The sequence below is a fragment of the Impatiens glandulifera genome, chromosome 3 (assembly GCF_907164915.1).
Source record: "Impatiens glandulifera chromosome 3, dImpGla2.1, whole genome shotgun sequence".
Taxonomy (NCBI): Eukaryota; Viridiplantae; Streptophyta; class Magnoliopsida; order Ericales; family Balsaminaceae; genus Impatiens; species Impatiens glandulifera.
The window spans coordinates 14,497,706-14,512,783 of NC_061864.1; the positions used below are offsets into that span (position 1 = coordinate 14,497,706).

A 15,078-nucleotide genomic window follows, 5' to 3' on the forward strand; every position below is an offset into this window, starting at 1 on the left:
CTTCTCAATTAGACAATTTTTTGTTTATTTATTTAGATTTCGTTAAAAAAAAGTGGGTTTTAACTATTAGGGTAACTTTAAGTTGAAAAGTAAAATATAATGTTTGATTTTCATTTTTCAACACTCTAAATTGAACTTAACCTATCATGAATAGTTACAAGTCTTACCTTATTGACAAAGTTTAATTTTCGCTAATTTAATTTAATGTTTTTTTTAATATTCTAGTTCATAATTTAAATAATGTAATTAATGATAAGTTATTTGAGAATTATTTAAATTGGTATAAAGAAAGATAACGGTGATAGTAGACGAATTTATTGCTTTAAATGCTAAATATATTTAACTGGTATTTGTATTGTAAATGCTAAAATCAGTTTTTATTATTATTATGTATAGATTATGATTGTATTAAAGTTTAATGAAAAGTAATTACAAATTATTGTGTTGCTAAATATGGGATTTGTTGTCTATAACAAATTAACAATCAATAAAACTTTAAGGACCTTTTCTGTAATTTGATTTTTTTTTTTATCGAATAAAAAAAAAACGCCGCACAGTCGGACTTAAAAAAAAAAAAAAAAAAGTGCTAAAATAAACGGACCCATTTCTACGTCCGGGTTTTGCTAAAATAAGCCTGAGGGTATCTCTCTCTCTCTCTTTCTTGTCTTTCTCTCTCTTCCCTTTCTCGGCCATGCCCCCAACCTCTAAACTCTCCATCGTCTCTTCATCCATTTCTGTCATCAATCCTTATAAATGGGTGCGCAGGTTACCTGCCACTCTTTCCCCTTCTGCCGCACCTCGAAACCCTAGGTTGTCTCTTCTTCAATCTTCCGTTAAAGTTCATACTTTTAGGATTTCACAGGTCAAGTTTAACATTATAATGCCGTCTACAAAACTCCCCCCCCTTCCGGCGCAGGATAATAAGCTCGTCGGAGGATTAGATTTTCGCGGTCAGAGGTGTCTCCATAAAGACCATAATTCCGATGCGCGTGGAGGGGGCGTGGTCGATGAGATTGGGACAACAACGGATAACCACCCGTCGGATCGCTCTCCTCATCACTCCGAGAAATTGCTTACGTTGCCTACTATGCTCACTATTGCTCGTGTAGCTGCCGTTCCTGTCCTAATTAGCAGTGAGTTTGTTTCGTTTTCTGTTTTAAGATCCGGTGTTAATCTACCATACCTAACGTCCAAATCAGTAATGGGTTTTGTCCAGATGTTATAACTTTAGGGGCTTACTTGCATGTAGCTTAACCTTGATCCCATAAAACAAAAACTAACCTTTTACCCACTTGTTGCAACATTTTGTCTAGAAGTGGCAAATTCATCATGACTTTTCTATGGGTTATATCAACTAGCACATATTGGGTACAGCTTATGATGATATAAGTTTGAAAATCTTCTGATTTTGTACAGAAGTGGCATGAACACTCTGCAGATTGTGCTATGATTTTGTTTCTCTTCATTAGGCTATAATCAGAAGGGTGTCCCTAGAATTATTTCTTCGTGTTTTATTACAAATGTCTGAATGTACAAGGTTTCTTATTGATCGCAGAAGGTATATTTGTTTCTGTTGATGCTAAGAAGAAAGTTGTGTTTCTTAACAGCTTTTTATGTGAATAGTGGGTGGGGGCCTAATGCCACGACCAGTATTTTTGTTGCTGCTGCAGCTACAGACTGGCTTGACGGTTATATTGCTAGAAAGGTAGGGAATCAGTTTGTGAAATTCCATGATCATCAATTGCTCTCTAATGTTTGATTTCAATGTATTCCAGCTGAATTTAAAGAGTACATTTGGTGCTTTTCTAGATCCTGTTGCTGACAAGGTATTATTCAGGTTATGTATATTTTTTTAAGAATGATGCAGTTAGTTTCCTTCAAAGAAATGTGATGGCCTTTAAAATGATAAGTCATTGTCATTGTAATTGTAGCTTATGGTTGCTGCCACTTTGGTCTTGTTGTGCACCAGACCATTAGAAGTTGCTGCTTTTGGAAACGTTCCATGGTTGTTGGCTGTTCCATCCATTGCAATAATTGGAAGAGAGGTGAATACCAAACATTTAATTGCTTCTGCTATAACGTTGTTTATTTAAGTTCCCTTGTTAGAGATGGTTTTCAGATATAACCGTCAAACTTTTACATGCAATAGTTATATGAAATGCATTCCATTCATTATCATGTAGAAGAATATGAATTATTCATTTGTTTATGTTCCTGGTGAATGATAAACAAATGTGTAAATGATCAAATTTGTGGTCTTTAAGCAGCACCATGAGAACAGATTCGAGTCAAAGGGATTATTAATTATTATATCATAAATTTTAAAACCATCAATCTAATTGAACATTAGCTTTCCTTCTGGTTGTTGAGCATTTGGTAGGCTGCTGCAATTTTTCTTTGTATTTCTTGTGTATATCCTTTTTTGTTAACTGGCTTTCCCAATTTTTGTTTCTTTACCCTCCTTCATTTTTTGCCTGATTTATCCTTTTTTTGCAATTTTTGCCTGATTCACTCTGTTGCTTCTTATAATGTTTCTTTTTGCTGTATCTCCTTGCTGCATTCTGGTCTGCAACAGTGGCTTAGGAGGATTTATCCCATTTATATATACTTTTTTTTTTCTATCATGCTTAAACAGCCAGGAGAGCTGGCTTGCAATCTTTGAAGTTTGAAAACATTAGAATTCTCAATCTATTTGGAAACACTTTCTGTTTGTGGATCTGAATCTGGATCCAAATGAAAAAACGCCCAAATTTTTTTGTTGCGTGTTGGACTAAATTTTGTTTCCAGATGAGATCCTGATGAGATATCTGACATAAAAGAAACAGTGTTTCCAAATGGGGCCACACCAATGGGATGAACCCATTTTGCACTTGTTTAAACTTCTATTCTCCTTTTTCCCCCCAAAAAAAACTTCTATTCTAATGTATTTTCTTTCTTCTGCACATTAGAATAGAATATTGATGATCCCTTTGCTCGTAGTTTATTGTGCAATTGAAGGTTTATTTAGAAATGTTCTAACTGCCTTAAAATTATTACTGGTATCTGCTTCATCATTTGCACTTGCATTTTCTCGTGCATTGCTTGTATCTGTTTCAATCAGTATATGAGCATTGAAGTATTTTGGTTGGTTGTTATATCTTCAACATTGGTTCGTCAATTTGCAGATTACTATGTCTGCTGTAAGGGAATGGGCTGCTTCTCAAAATAGTAAACTTGGAGAGGTTTTCAAACTGCACCACCTATTCTCTATAGTCAACACTAGATTCAAATTTGGATGACTGAAAAATATTTACATATTTATCCTCAGGCCGTGGCTGTGAATAATTTGGGGAAATGGAAAACAGCCACACAGATGATTGCTCTAACTATCCTTCTGGCTACTAGAGACAGCAGGTAATTGACTATAAATTTTAATCATGCCCTTTCATGTCTAGCCGAGGCTGAAATTTAACGCCTAAGTTGAAGGGATGTGTGGAAATATCAACCACCTTTGTCTTTTCAAGAGACATTTACTCCAAATGGTTGGGGGTAATTTGTCTTCTGGACAAAAACTCATTCATTATCTAAGTTGTTCATATTTCCCTTAAATTTTAGCCTCTTGTAATAGTTTACTAGTCCAAATACATGAAGAAAATCCTCTCTACAAAATTCATATACACCTGGATGAGAAATTGGTTTGAAAGAGTGTTTCTAAATCACCCAACTCTTTGCATAGACCCCAGATTTTGGTAGGTTATTTTCATTGGGCATTGAATTTGGGTTTGTGAGGATAAATGTTTAGTTTATTTCTGCTGGTAATGTTGTTGTCCCTTGTTTAATCAGCCTTACAGGGTTGGACTCGGTGGTAGCTTCTGGGGTGGTTTTGCTTTATGTATCGGCAGGTCTTGCTGTATGGTCCTTAGTAGTGTACATGAGGAAGATATTGAAAGTATTGCTCAAGTAGAGTATATAATAATAATATATGCAATATAGTAAGTACTGTGCTCTTTGGCATCTAAGCTGTCTGTTCGTGCAGTGTTTCTAACTTTTTCATGAACAATCCACAAAATTTAAACCCAGCACTGAGGAGACACTTTGATGGCTAAATCATCCCACATTTGTTGGTGGTATTACTATATCAAGGCTCAACTTTGAACAAGAGAGGGATTAACATTTTTCTATTATTACTTTTTTCTTTTTTTACATTGAATCTTGAGGAGAATTTAGGCTTTTATTATTGGCTGAAAGTAAAGTATAATGTGAAAGTATCACTTATTTTTATGATAATAATTATGTAATTATAAGCTCTTGCTATATTTGTTTACCATTTTCTTAGTCATATAACTTTGTCCATTCAAAATCTCATTTAGCTACAAGATAGATTGGTTGGTGTGTTTCTTTCAAGATTGTAAATGAAATATAATCGTATCTGCTCCCTACATCAGAATCATATCCAACCCAATTTTGCTGCTACTCTATGACCACCCTCTGCAAAACCTCACTTCTTAGCCTGCATTAAAAAGCATGTAAAAGTTAGTTAGCCACATCAATCAGTTTTACACTAAATATAATTTAAAACAATCGAGAGAGAAATCTACCAAGAAACGTTTCTTCAAGCCGTCAACAAGCACCTTAGGGTCGAGCCGAGTCTGTTTGTATCCTTCAATCTTGTTCATCTCCTACAAAGCATAAAAGCAACAATAAGCATTGTCAAAAAAATCTAGTCCACCACAACATGACAAAGCACGTGATGATTGGCATGCATTTCATCATCACAAATGAACGTGTTAAGCTTCATCAAATAGCGAGAGCAATCCCAAGACCTGCTGCCCAACTTCAGGAGTGAATAATTAATGAAGTATGGAATTCCTAGGTGATGAACAAATGAGCAGTTTGTAACATCATTTAATTTTCTCTTTGTTTTTGTCTATATTGCAATCTTGAATCTTGCATCATTTTTAAAAATCAATTTGAATATACAATATGATCTTCTTTAATTTACTTTGCCTCTCAAAATCTACACATTAAAATGTAACCATGGAAACAAGGAGCTTCAATCAGTTATCTGTGTCATTTAAGGCATGTCTTCAATGGAATCCCCAAGACTAAGAGAGAGGGAACAAAGATGCAAATTGTAAAGTTTGGATCTTTTGCTTCATGCAATGGTAACTTGATCCTATATGAATGAAAAAAATAAGAGGAATAAGAGTTGCACCTCAATCCAGGTTGCCAGTTTGGGTCTGCCAGCAACGATATCATATTCTTTAACATCTAACAGGAAAGGCTGATATCTTTCAATGAAAGGAGCATAAGCTATATCCACCTTCAAAGGGACACAATCAATGTAAACAGATTTATAATTCTCAACATGAATATCTAAAGCCACTTTCAAAAGGGACAACAATTATGCTTACTAGACTAAATTGTCCCAGAAAAAAAGGTCCATCGTCAAACTTCAATAGATTCGCTTCAATTTGGTCTAGTGCAGCATCTATAAACAAATGGTGGTTCAAAATTACACAATGTATAAATTAATTGACATTCAATCTCATACAGTTTTAACATTATTACCAGTATCACTTGTTCCGTCTGTAGTAAATAAACTTCTCAAGGACCGACTGAAGTTATCAGTATATGACAGTAATTTCCCCGCAAATTCATTCTTGGTGGGTTCCTGCACGCTCAGAACATGAGATATTCTTTCATGTGTTGATTAAAAAACAGAGATCTCAGATTAAGCTTATTACATCAGGGAAGAGTGAAGGCCCTTCAAAATTACTGTCAATGTATCTGATCAAATCAAGACTCTCTCCTTTTACTTCATTGTTGTGTTCCAAAGCTGGCACCTATTAAAGAATTACAGAAATGAGATTATAAAAACAGTCATTCTATTAGGATAAGGCTAAGTTCGAAAAGGGATGGAAAATGAAAACGATTAGCCCCACACGGGGTTTGTGAATAAGTGATTGCCCTTGGTTGAGACCACATGTAAAAACAAGATTGCCATAAATTGACTAGGTATGGGTTTACACAGTTTTACCTTGTTTGGTGGGTAAACTTTATCCTTGTACCATTTTGGCCTATTTTGCAAGTCTATAGGAACCAACTGTATCTTCTCCTGCAATCCCTGTTTTTTCCCCCAATCACGAAGTTTGAAGTCATTCAATCACCATTCCTGTTTGTGGGATAGAAAAGGGTCGGCCATAACAAACCTTACAGTTTCTGGTAATCCATGTACGTTGGGCATATGGGCATGTATAAGATATATACAACCTTCAACAAAGAATACATCCCATGATTCAATCAATGTTTAAATTATAATAACATATTACACTAATCAAACCAACCTCGTTGTTCCATCAAAAAGTGCCGGTTCCTCTGAAGAAGAATCCAGAGGAGGTGGGAGAATTGTCTGCACACTTTTAAGCAAAAGAAGACAGATCAAAACTAAAAGAAATAAACAGGGAAGGATGATGATGCGCTTTGTTCAGAAATTGGATGTCTTTATTTGAGTTAAGGAAGCAATTCTATAATTAACTTACTCATCCGCCATTATTGGAGGTGAGGCCGATACTCTTTCTGTAAACAATCGATTTCTCCTATTTGGCGCAAATGGGTGATTGTAAGGATGGCGATGGTGGATTGAGAGAGTGGATGGATTTCCAGAAGGGTAATGAGAATCGTGGGAAAACGTCGCTGCTGACAAAGAAAAGGGTAACATGCAAAGAGAGAATCTTGATGCCATTTCCGGGGTTAGTTCAGGTTTCAAGAATTCTAAAGTGTAAACTAAACCAGAGAAGTAAACTGGGTTGTTTTTGGATGGCAGAACTCAACGAAGGAGAACCTCAAGCTCTCTCATTTCTTTTTGGCAGTCTGAAATTTTAGGGTCTGTTTGACTATAAATATTTAGCTGCTTCAGTTTTCTCTCTACTTTCTTCTTTAATTTAATAACTTCCCCCCACAAAAGTAAATCTCCCCTTTCACCTAACGCGTCATCGCCGGCGTAGCAGCCATGGCCAGCACAGTTCGAGTCGCCGCCGCCCAGATGACTTCCATCAACGACCTCACCACCAATTTCGCCACCTGTTCTCGTCTTGTCAAAGTATTCTCCTCCTCCATCTACCCAAATGAATTCTTGTTGAAGTTTTCTAATTGATTTAGCATAATGGGTATTTCTTACTCTGATCAATCTGATATTATTATGATTGCAAAGGAAGCAGCTTCTGCAGGGGTGAAATTTGTGTCTTTTCCTGAAAATTTCTCTTATGTGGGTGCCAAAGATGGTGATAGTCTTAAAATTGCCCAACCATTAGATGGCCCGATTATGAAAGGTTACTGCTCTCTTGCAAGGTGAGGCTTATATATATATGATCATATCTAAAAAGGATTTAAAGGTTTTTGAGGAATTTATTCACTTTAATCATGTTTCAGAGAATCAAGCATTTGGTTGTCACTAGGGGGCTTCCAAGAAAGAGGATCAGATGATGCACATTTGCGTAATACTCATGTTTTAATAGATGATACTGGAAATATTAGGCATACTTATTCAAAAATACACCTGTAAGTTGTAAGCCATTTTGAAAGCTTCTTATCTTCATTTGGATCATCATAATGTTAACAAAATGGGTAATGAAGATTTGATGTAGATGTTCCTGGGGGTAGATCTTATAAAGAGAGCAAGTTTACAGAAGCAGGTAGTTGTTTTTTTTGGGTTAGTTTCCTTGAATTGTGTTCCTCAAGCAACAAAACATTTTCAGGGAAAGATATTGTGGCTGTGGACAGCCCAATTGGGCGGTTGGGTGTTACAGTTTGCTATGATTTGAGATTCCCTGAGCTTTATCAGAAGTTACGGTTTGATCATGAAGCTCAGGTAGAAATTTAAGAAGCTTGAAATGCTTAAGGAAGTTTTTTTTTTTTTAATTGCGTAATGAGTGTATCCTTCTTCTACAGGTGATGTTGATACCTGCAGCTTTCACAAAACCGACTGGTGAAGCGCATTGGGAGATTCTCCTTCGTGCTCGAGCGATAGAAACACAATGCTATGTATGTTGATGAATAATATCTCCTCATTAGGGTTAGTTAAGAATTTTAAGAGAAATTCTTCCTTTCATATCTGCAATTTTAAGGTGATAGCTGCTGCACAAGCTGGAAAGCATAATGACGATAGAGAAAGTTACGGTGATTCATTAATAATTGATCCATGGGGAACCATTATTGGTCGGCTACCTGGTGAGCGATACAAATGGTTTAAAATCAGACAGAAGAATTCAATTTTGCTTTAAGAAAATCTATCTATATAACCCATTTATTGTTATTTCAGATCGATTATCAACAGGCATTGCAGTTGCAGATATTGATCTATCTTATGTGGAGTCTGTCAGAGCAAAAATGCCAATCTCCAAGGTAAAATAACAAAACATTGTTTCTGGTTGATTCAATCATGTGTTATAATCTATCATATACAGTTTTAGCCCTTTCTAATTGCGTTTTATTTGATATTTCTTTCAGCAAAGGAAGCCTCTTTGAGTTCAAGAAATGATAAAGATGCTTCTTCTTCCAACTCTCTCTTTTCCTATTTTCTCAAATTCAGAACTTTGATTAAATGTGGTGGATTATGTTTTGTTCTCTAATGGTGAATTATTCTAAATAAATAGCCATAAATTTCAATGATTCTTCATCCCAATGTTTTGAGGTTATTTCAAATAACCCTTGCCTTAGCCTAAAAACTATATTCATTTTTGTGTATCAAACAAAAATCATTTTGAACAACAAAATGCCTTGAAACTACACACTTCAAAAATTCAAACAATTACTTTTTTATATTAAAAGACAACTCATTTCCATTGCATTGTGAAAATGATCAACATAAGAAGAAAAAGTTTGGAACAGTTTTTCCCAATGTAATATAACAGTTGAAGAATTTGAATATCTTCAACTTCCATGTTACTCAAGTATAAAAAAAAAACTATGAAAAAAAAGGGAAGAGATTATAGAATCCAATTCAATCCAATTCATTATTGCAGCTGGAAGTCATGTATAGAATCTGAACTCGAGAGAAGATCAAAAGGCTTGGCTGCTAGGGAGTCTTTCAAGATAGTAATCTGACCTTCTTTAACAAGAATATCTTCGTCGAGACCCTCTACCATTTTCTTTAACTTGTTAATTTCCGAGTTCAACAGCATGTTCTTCTCACTGTATTTCTTTACCTCGTCCCACATCGCATCTCTTTCATCCGACACTTTTGGTAGTATGCCTCTCAGAATATTTAATTCCTTTTTGCATTCTTGTAGATCATTTTGAAGCCCATTTACATTCTCCTCCTTCTGTATAATCTGTTTGTTTTGTTTATACACATCAAATTGCTAACTATATTAGTGCCCAACTTTTACCCAAGAAAATTACCCTATTAACTATAATCCACTATTTGTATTAAAAAAACAGTTTATTTCAGAAAGAAAAACAAACTAAATCAAACAAGCTCTTAGCCATCCAGTGAGAAGATAATGGGGGACCGGGGTCTTACCTTAAGTTCAAGATCTTTCATTCTGTGAGAAGCACAGGAAAGGCCATCTAGTGCAGTCTGGACTTCAGATCTAAGAACATCATTGCATCTAACACCAACAGCCACATCAGCTTGCAGCTGCTCCACTTCAACCTCCTTGCTTAACAGCTTTTCTCTCAATAATTTCGTTAGTAAAGTTTCCGCCTTCAGCTCTGATTTAATAGTGTCGTCCTGTATTATTAAACCAAACAATAATTATCTTTGTTTTTATATTTCTCTTATGATAATCATTTTTTTTAATGAAGAAACACATTCTAGTAGAATATACCTCCGTTGTGCTTTGATCATGGATGGGCCCCTCCTCTGACTTGCATGATCGAGATTCAACAATACCACCCAAATTGCTTTTCTCATCTATGACAGCTTTTGTTGTCTGTAAATTCCTCGCTAGGCTCTGAATTCCCCTCTTAAATCCCTGAACTTTCGTATTGTACTCTATCAAAAACTCATCATTGAAGCCTATCTTTGTATCTGTAGCTTTTGATTTGACACAATCGAGCAATTTTGTGCAAGCATTGATCATATCATAAAGAAGCGAGAGTCCTTGATTCTGGATGGAAGATATACAATTCAATAGTTCTTGATCTAACTTGAAAGTTAATAGAACTCCCTTCCCACTGCCACTTAGACGTTCTAAAAGGGAGATATTCTCATGCCTTAAAGAATTAACTTCCATCTTGTAGGACTCGATTTCCTTCCTCAAAGCTTGTTCCACTCCAGCCAATCTAACATGCTCCATTTGCAGCTTTCTTGTATTCTTGTCAACATTACGGACCGAACTATTCTGACTAAGTTCCTCACTAAGTCCTTCTCGTAAACCATCCACAGTTTTCTCCAATTCATTGCATGTTCTTTGTAACCTTGAGACAGATCTATAAAGATCCTTGCACTCTTTATCCTTTTCTTCATAGTTTCTTTTAAACAAATCTCGATCTTCTTCTTTGGCTTTATGCTTCTCCTGCATATCCAAAATATTACAATGAAGACTATGATTCTCATCGTTTAGTCCCTCCAACCTTTCTGTCAAATCCTTAAGTTGCACATCTGTATGTGCCACCCTATTCCTTCCATCAATTTCCCTCTCACTTGAGCAAGTGATTTCTCTTTGGAGAGAGACATTCTGCTCGGCAAGCTCTCTTACCCTCTCGCGAAGCCTATGCTCTTCTGATTGACATTTCTCAAGCTTGAATGACCAGTCATTCGATCTTCTGTCAAGTTCCTTCTCTAGTGACAACTGAATCTCACTCTTCTCCTTTTCCAATTTCCGGGTTCTCATATCCAGTTCAATTCTTACCAATTGAAGTTCTTCCCGGGCCGATGCCCTATCAGAAATTCTGTCGTGCAAAGAAGCAGAAAGTTCGGCTGCCATTCCTATCCTCTCTTCAGCTAAGTCTCTAATCATCTGAACCAATGCTGGGACAGTAAAACCCTGATCAAGGAAACTCTGCTGCTCAAGCTCTTCCGAAAGCAGCAAAACCCTCTCTTTAGCCTCTTTCGATTTTCTTTGTAATTCGCAATCCAAGTCTTCTTCAGCCTCAGCATAACCCACATCGCCATATTGATCACAACTGTTAGGAATTGCATCAGATTCATTCATCTGACTATTCCCACAAAACTCAGCAGCAGTGAAGCTCTCAGATCTCTTATGAGATCCACCATAGATATCATCAAGAGTAATTGGAAAGTCAGGACTGTAGTCTTGTAAACACGGTTTTTGCAAAGATTGGGACTGGGAAAGTCTCTCGATTACATTCTTGGCTAATGTCCGAGGTGATTCTTTCCCAAATCCATTTTCTGCCCAATCTTTTGATGAATAATAAATTTGATTTCCTTTAGAATAACGAGAACTTGGTTTCTCCTTTGTACTGTGGATTATCGGTGATGTAGGTGCCGTGTGCTGAACTCTTGGAGGACGTTTTCCCAAGCCACTCTTCTGACCATCAAATTGATTCCTCATAGGTGAATTGCTCCTAGGTGTAGTAATATCGTATTGTTGTTCCCCATCAATGTAACGGTCCAAAACTTTGCTTGAATATGAGCTTTCTGATGAATCACATTGCCCCCTGGAAGAATAGGAGGAATCAGACAGTTTTGACGAACTTCCATTATGTAAGACTGCTTCATGGAATTTTGACCTAGATTGACTTTGAGGAGTAAGGGCACGACCACTTCAAAAAAAAAAAATTAATAAAGTCAGTTGAGAAATAAATCCGGCATATAAAATCAAGCATATTCATATATCAAATGTCTTACTGAGATGATCGTCTGTTTGACTGTTTTGATGAAGCATGTTTGCTACTATGAGATCCAGTTTGTTCTATGAAGCCATGAGCATTTCTCTGTAGTGAATCTGCTTCATTGAATGCAGCTGATGAGAACGAAAAGCTTCTCCGAAGGCATGGACTGAGATGTGAGGACTGCTCTTCAGATACGTGCTTTCGAGATTTTGAAAGTGAACGCCTGGGGCTTTGATGATTATCTCTAGAATTCTCATTAGATTGATCATTTGTTTTGAACTTCGAGTTATTTCCCCAGAAAGTTTGGTCATCCTTTGATTCTTGTGGAACAGAATCATTATTTGCACCACTTGAAGATGATGATGTTGATCTGAAAAAGAAAAGCTTCTTCATCTGAATGACTAGGAGTAGACAGCCTAAAGCACATATAGGATGTTTAGCTGTCTTTAGTAAAAAAACTACACCAGTCCTTCAGTTCTTTGACCTACAAAACAAAAAATACAGAAGAATTGAAAATGAAATTGAAAGACTTTTGAAGTAGATATATCACACTTTCATCATTTCATTTGCAAATCATTCATTTCTAACACTGTAGGTAACAAACTTTTTGATTGATTGAGAAAGATTAAACATAAATACATAATAATTCAAGCATGACAACCTCTAATGATCAATGGCTTTACAACCTCTATATCTGTCCCGCCTTAGCTAATCATATGATAAAGCATGCCTAGATTCAACCCTAAAAGTCAGAATAAATGTTCCAGAATTTCTGAGTATGACCCATTTCTTTAACCCCAAAAGTACACCCTCTTCCCAAGAACAGCCACCAATACAAAAGAAAACAAATTAAGACATTCCCCTTGATTCAAGAAAAGCTGGTTTGAGAGTTAAAGAAATCCTACATCTATTCAAGAAGATTATTACACAATCAGCTGTTTAAGTGGAAAGAGAAGAACAACACTTACCAAAGGCACTGAGGAGCAGTTCACTATCTACACTTCTCTTCTTTACCTATAAATTGATGGATGCTTATATAAAAATCGATGAACCCTGCAACCAAGAAATGACCGTTGGAATATTCAGGGTAAGCACCAAGAAGAAAAAGTAAACTTCCGTAAACAGCGCTGTGATATGAACTACTAGAGAAGAGAATTCTATACAACTCAAGAGAGAGAAGAAATCCAAGATCAGTCAATTTCACAATTACCACCGTGATCAAAGATTTCAAGAAATCAAACAATTTCAAATTTCAAAAAGAGAATCTCAACGACTAATAATAATAATAATCAAAGATTTGGATTGATTTCCTTAATCAGAATCAGAATCCAAAAAACCTAGATATACATTATACACAATAAAACACAAATCCTGCGTATCTCAAATCTATCTACGTAAATCTTTATCAGTTTACCTGTGTATAAGATTCGCCGGAGTAAAATTTACCGTTGATAAAGTCAGAGGCCGGCGGCAATCAGGTCGCCGTTCATATATATATATAGAGAGAGAAACAAGCTTATACAGTGTAGTTATTTTTTTTTAGTTTCATTTTATCAGTGGCCATGGACAAGGGTAATTTCGTCAATTTAAAAAAGTTTAAAATTTTAATATGCGCGAATACAGCGGAGCCTGATTGGAGCGTCCTTTTTAGAATATAACTTTTTTCCAGATATTTTATTTTTTAATTAATTATAAAAATATATTATTATTTATTTAAGAAATAGAAATTTCGAATTCTCTTTTTGTTTATAAAAATAACAATTTAAATGGATAAGCTTCCAGAAAATAAACTCTAACTTATAAAAATAAAAAAATTAAATTGACTAATTTTCAATTTTAAAAAAAGTAAATTTACTTTCTTAATTAGTTGTACTGATGATTACATATAGCATGCAAATATATGTGTGTGATCATATAAAGCCATGTTATTAATTAAAATGTTTAAATAATAAATAAACAAATCAAACAAGCTTGAACAATATGATTTTATCTTTTAATTATGATTCATAATTGTATTTGGTTAAATAAACGTATGGATTATAAATTAGTGATGATAAAAGACACTTTTGTCCTTCATTATATTTATATTGGATTTATAAATTAATAAGGATAATATTTAAAGTAATAAATGTGTTGATGTGATTTGAAACTATATAAAGATATTTTATTAAATTTAATTCACACCAAACAAGTCTTCTCCTTAAATAACTGTCGGATGGACAAAAACGGATTTTTCCCAAAATCCTACCGTTGATTTTGAATTAGGAATTAATTATGATATTAGGAATTTATTTTATAAACTAATTCATAAATTTATATATTTTAAGTTTTTTTAAACCTAAGTAACTTTTTTAATTTAAAATTAAAAAACTTAGACTTCTACAAAAATATTATTTTAGAAAAATATTACTAATATTATTATTTAAATAAGAATGCTATATATATAAGTTAATAATAGTAGAACTTATGCCTTTTTAGTAAAAAAAAGTAATAAAGGTATTAATGTTAATAATAGTAAAAAAAAAATTAAAAAAAGGGAAAAAAAATATAGTATTAATAATAATAAAAATTACATAATCTCAATAAGATACTGGAAATATTCAGTACTTATTTTATTTTTATTATTTTAAATATGCATTTTAAATTTGTAGCCTAATATTAATAATATAATGATATTTGTATTAAAAATATATATGTAAATAATAAATTATTAGTACTAAAATCAATATTATATAGATAGTAATATATTTTACTTTTATTGTTAATATTATTAATTATATAATATTATAAAAGTGTATTTTTTAATGTGATTGTCACTTTTTTTAATTATGCTTTAATAGTAGAGTTAATCTCTCTTTCTTCTTTTTTTAATTGTAGCAAATCTGGTAGTTTAAATGTATATATTTTAAATAAAGCATGAGATTAAGAAGCTGTAAAAATTAAATATAAATTATTTATTTTTTTACTAATTAACAATTAAAAGGTATTTTGAGACATTTTTAAAAAGTTAAACAAAACAAAAATCTTCTAAATATTCTATATGTGATTCACTGGATTCTAGGGGATGGACATAAAGCATAAAATTAGAATAATGTTAATTTTTTATATATATATATATATAGTTATAAATCTGGATGAGATCACAAAAATAAAAATAAAAGATTAATCACATAAATTCAAAAAAGTGTAATTTTTCTTTTTGTAAAGAAGGTTAAAGAATATTTAATTTTCTCTCATATTTATTATTGAAAAGTTCCTAATAAAATTTTAAAAAATATTTCTAAATAATAAGACATACAC

At 33.9% G+C, this 15,078-nt stretch overlaps 4 protein-coding genes across 4 annotated transcripts; 2 read left to right on the forward strand and 2 right to left on the reverse strand.

The window, feature by feature from the left end:
- The first annotated feature begins 639 nt into the window (after window positions 1-639).
- On the forward strand, window positions 640-4,303 carry LOC124931048 (CDP-diacylglycerol--glycerol-3-phosphate 3-phosphatidyltransferase 2). The gene is made up of 7 exons (XM_047471437.1): window positions 640-1,133; window positions 1,608-1,705; window positions 1,776-1,826; window positions 1,932-2,045; window positions 3,165-3,221; window positions 3,308-3,393; window positions 3,823-4,303. The coding sequence occupies exons 1-7, from the start codon at window positions 692-694 to the stop codon at window positions 3,941-3,943; spliced, it is 969 nt and encodes a 322-aa protein (XP_047327393.1). The 5' UTR covers window positions 640-691; the 3' UTR covers window positions 3,944-4,303.
- Window positions 4,270-6,857, reverse strand: LOC124931049 (glutathione S-transferase L3-like). Its single transcript, XM_047471438.1, has 10 exons — window positions 6,522-6,857; window positions 6,327-6,398; window positions 6,192-6,252; window positions 6,020-6,106; window positions 5,727-5,825; window positions 5,551-5,653; window positions 5,394-5,470; window positions 5,195-5,302; window positions 4,578-4,658; window positions 4,270-4,489 (listed from the first exon to the last, which is right to left on the reverse strand). Exons 1-10 carry the CDS (start codon window positions 6,722-6,724, stop codon window positions 4,478-4,480), a joined length of 903 nt encoding a protein of 300 aa, XP_047327394.1. The 5' UTR covers window positions 6,725-6,857; the 3' UTR covers window positions 4,270-4,477.
- A 54-nt stretch (window positions 6,858-6,911) lies between these two features.
- On the forward strand, window positions 6,912-8,643 carry LOC124931051 (deaminated glutathione amidase, chloroplastic/cytosolic). Its single transcript, XM_047471439.1, has 9 exons — window positions 6,912-7,081; window positions 7,193-7,329; window positions 7,411-7,539; window positions 7,615-7,673; window positions 7,737-7,849; window positions 7,930-8,022; window positions 8,106-8,208; window positions 8,300-8,382; window positions 8,488-8,643. Exons 1-9 carry the CDS (start codon window positions 6,992-6,994, stop codon window positions 8,503-8,505), a joined length of 825 nt encoding a protein of 274 aa, XP_047327395.1. The 5' UTR covers window positions 6,912-6,991; the 3' UTR covers window positions 8,506-8,643.
- A 132-nt stretch (window positions 8,644-8,775) lies between these two features.
- On the reverse strand, window positions 8,776-13,329 carry LOC124931047 (myosin-10-like). Its single transcript, XM_047471436.1, has 6 exons — window positions 13,193-13,329; window positions 12,747-12,831; window positions 11,795-12,262; window positions 9,810-11,709; window positions 9,503-9,712; window positions 8,776-9,311 (listed from the first exon to the last, which is right to left on the reverse strand). Exons 3-6 carry the CDS (start codon window positions 12,169-12,171, stop codon window positions 8,994-8,996), a joined length of 2,805 nt encoding a protein of 934 aa, XP_047327392.1. The 5' UTR covers window positions 12,172-12,262; window positions 12,747-12,831; window positions 13,193-13,329; the 3' UTR covers window positions 8,776-8,993.
- Window positions 13,330-15,078: the final 1,749 nt, after the last annotated feature.